The sequence below is a fragment of the Apis dorsata genome, unplaced genomic scaffold (genome assembly GCF_000469605.1).
Source record: "Apis dorsata unplaced genomic scaffold, Apis dorsata 1.3 scaffold_1093, whole genome shotgun sequence".
Classification (NCBI taxonomy): Eukaryota; Metazoa; Arthropoda; class Insecta; order Hymenoptera; family Apidae; genus Apis; species Apis dorsata.
The window spans coordinates 217,082-220,366 of NW_006264191.1; the positions used below are offsets into that span (position 1 = coordinate 217,082).

A 3,285-nucleotide genomic window follows, 5' to 3' on the forward strand; every position below is an offset into this window, starting at 1 on the left:
ATTGCTTGTTAATCAATTTTGTTATAAGAAATTATCCAGATAACTATAATATACAATATTTTCTAAAAAACTTTGTATAAGGAAAATTATTCGATCAATAAATTAATTTTTGTATTGAATTATTAATTTATTTATGTATTGAAATAATGTTTTTTTTTCGCATATTTGTTTTTTTGATTACTAAAAATAATATTTTTGAAAGATGTGATAATTAATAGCGAGACTATGAAAAGAATTATAAAATAAAAATCATTTCTTACAATATACATATTTTTAAAATATGAAATGAAGAAGTATCATCTATTATTATCTGTCTTTAAAATATTGCATCTTCTTTCATCATTAATCCTTTCATGTTTGAGATTGCGCAAATATATATACAACTTAAGTATTTATTAGCATTTACATTATAAAAACAGATATAAGCTATTATGTACAAGGAAATCATATGTCAATCATATAATATGTAATATATATATTATCTTAATAATTAATAAATTAAGTTATTAGAATTTTTTATTTTTATTTAAAAAACAAAAAAATATTCGAAATAATTAGTAATCTACGAAAAATTTTCGAAAAAGCTTCGCTATTCAATAGAATTTATTTAAATTATTGAAATGATTTATTCATATTGTTGAAATAATTTACAAAAATTATTGAAACTATAAATTCTAGAATTCTTTAGGTTCGAATTTTGTTATAAGAGCTAAAATCTTTAAAGGTTTTAATCTTCAAATTCAAAGACTTAAATTATCTAAATTGTAAATGTGTAATGTAGATACAGACATATGATATATATATTTTGATCACCAATGAAGTCTACAACTATGTGACTATGTTTAATTCTATATAGCATAAATTCATATTAGTGATCAAAATAGAATGCACAGACAATATTTTAAATACTATATATATTTAATGTACATTACAATTTAAAAGTTTGAGCTGAATTTTAGAAATCTACAACACAAACAACAATTTAAAATTAATTGGGAATTATTTTGTAGTTTAGAGAACAAAAATTTCGATTGTTTAAGACAATTCACGTAATTTTTTAATTTTAATTTAATTTTAATTATTCATTCACTTTATATATAATATTAATGTATTTCACTCAATCTTTTTAATGAAAAATTTTCTTTTTAAGAAAAAATTTTAATGAAAAATTCAATAGCCAAAATCTATGACATATAATTTGATAATTCAAATAAAATTTCCATTTGGTAAATACATAATAATCATAAATGAAAAAACTCTCTGTACTCAGTAATAAATTAGTAATTCACTTACTTTATGTAATAGAAACTTATTCAATACATTTATATATACATTATATAAAATATTTATTTATAAAATACTCATTTAACATTTATAAATGAAAAAAAAAATAAATAAATAAGTAAAATATTATAAATTCTCAATGAATTCTAAATCAAGAATCTATATTTTTATAACCGAAATAAAATATCTATTTAATGAATACATAATCATCGTTCATAGACGAAAGAAACTTCAGTTGTCGACGAATCGGCTCGCTTGATTCGCCTCGCCTAAAATACACCTGGTTCGCACGCGAGTCGCTTGTATTTCTAGCCACGATGCAGATTCAATGTAGAATTCGAGAATCGCGTGATGTAAGTCTTTAGTGATCTCTAGAGGGACGTCGAGATTGCTTCTCTCGTTAGACTCTCCTCGTTCTCTTCATATCTCGTCTTTGATCGTTTTCTTCGCGTTTCAAGGAAGAGAAAAAAAATTATATTTATCTTTTTTCTCTCTCATTCCATCGACGTGTGACCGTCGACTCGTGTGACGTATCATGACGGAAGAAAGGCGGCCTTACAATGAAAAGTGGGATCATATCGATCAAAAGGTGAGTCGGTTGAATGATATTTTCCGTCCATTCTTGATTCATGACCTTGACTTTCTTCTACTGTTGCATAAGTAGCACGCTGAACAAAAATGATTGTTAATTAATGCTCAACGATCGATAACTATCCTGGAATGATCGAATGAATGGAGCTTTGATCCGATCTTGGGTTTGGATGGTTTAGATTTCTCTAATTGAAATTTTATGATATGGGTTAATGAGATGGAGGAATTAATCTCTTTGAATTTCTTTGATTTTAACAAATAAGATATTGTCCTGTATTATATTTATTTTAATATAAAAATATAAATATTTTAATGTCGTTAAAATCGCACATATCAATTATTTTTATTATTATGTTTATATTGAAATTATCTTCACTTTAATATTATCATTTATCATTATAACTGAATGCTGTGTGTGATATATAATAGAATGATATAATAACAATATATTTCTTGATTTTAATTTTAAAGGTAAGATATAAATATTATTTTGTGTTATATTTAATTCAATAAAAATATTTTATATTAATATCAATTATTTTTATTGCATCAAGTATTATTGTTTACATTAAAATTATCTTCATTTATTTTTAACATTACATTATAGTTGAATACTATGGTATATAATAGAATGATATAATAATAATAATGTAGTAAAATAATAATGCTATTATAATGGAACGATAGATAAATAGATACTTTGAAAATATGAACTTTAAAATTTAAAAAGAAAATATATAATATATAGGGATAATTATGTTTAATAATCATAACATAATGATGACATAATAATCATGATATAATGAAAATAGTTTAATAAAAGATAATTGATATACTGAAAAACAAACGTAAATAGATTCGATTTACTGCAATATTTCTAAAAAATTTACATATAAGGAGTCAGAAAGCTATAAAGAAGCAACAGTAATAGTATATGGAAATATTTTTCTATAAATATGTTTAATTTACATAAAGACTTTTGCATAATACAATCTTAAATTATAATGATTGTTTTGTACGAATCTCTTCAAAGAAATATAAATATATTTAATAAATTGTGAATAATTATATATATATAAAATTTATATTTTTATAAATATAAAAAAAAACAAAATGTAATTCAAATAAATATTTTATTTCCTAAATATTGTAATAAATATTTTCTTTTTATATTTTTGCATCTTATGATAAATTTGATTTGATGATAATAACTAATATAATAAATATAAATATAAATACATATAACTTTTATGTAAAGATTTATAAATGTTAATTTTGTTTAATGATAAATGATATATAACAAATATAAATTTAATACAAATATATATAAACTTTTATGTAAAGTTTTATAGACAATGAAAATTTTATATAATAATAAATAATATAATAAATATAAAAAATAATACAAAT

At 21.0% G+C, this 3,285-nt stretch overlaps 2 protein-coding genes across 2 annotated transcripts in view; one reads left to right on the forward strand and one right to left on the reverse strand.

The window, feature by feature from the left end:
* LOC102682011 (BRISC complex subunit FAM175B-like) overlaps positions 1–908 on the reverse strand; it is a 4,261-nt gene extending 3,353 nt beyond the window's left edge. The window contains exon 1 of the mRNA XM_006624681.2: positions 892–908. The gene's annotated coding sequence lies outside the window, so the exon portion shown is untranslated. The remainder of the gene's footprint in view (positions 1–891) is intronic.
* Positions 909–1,522: 614 nt separating this feature from the next.
* The window catches only part of LOC102671463 (hexokinase type 2), a 52,523-nt gene continuing 50,760 nt past the window's right edge, over positions 1,523–3,285 (forward strand). Inside the window, exon 1 of the mRNA XM_006624688.2 lies at positions 1,523–1,873. Coding sequence (XP_006624751.1) covers positions 1,820–1,873 — 54 coding nt within the window. The 5' untranslated portion in view covers positions 1,523–1,819. The remainder of the gene's footprint in view (positions 1,874–3,285) is intronic.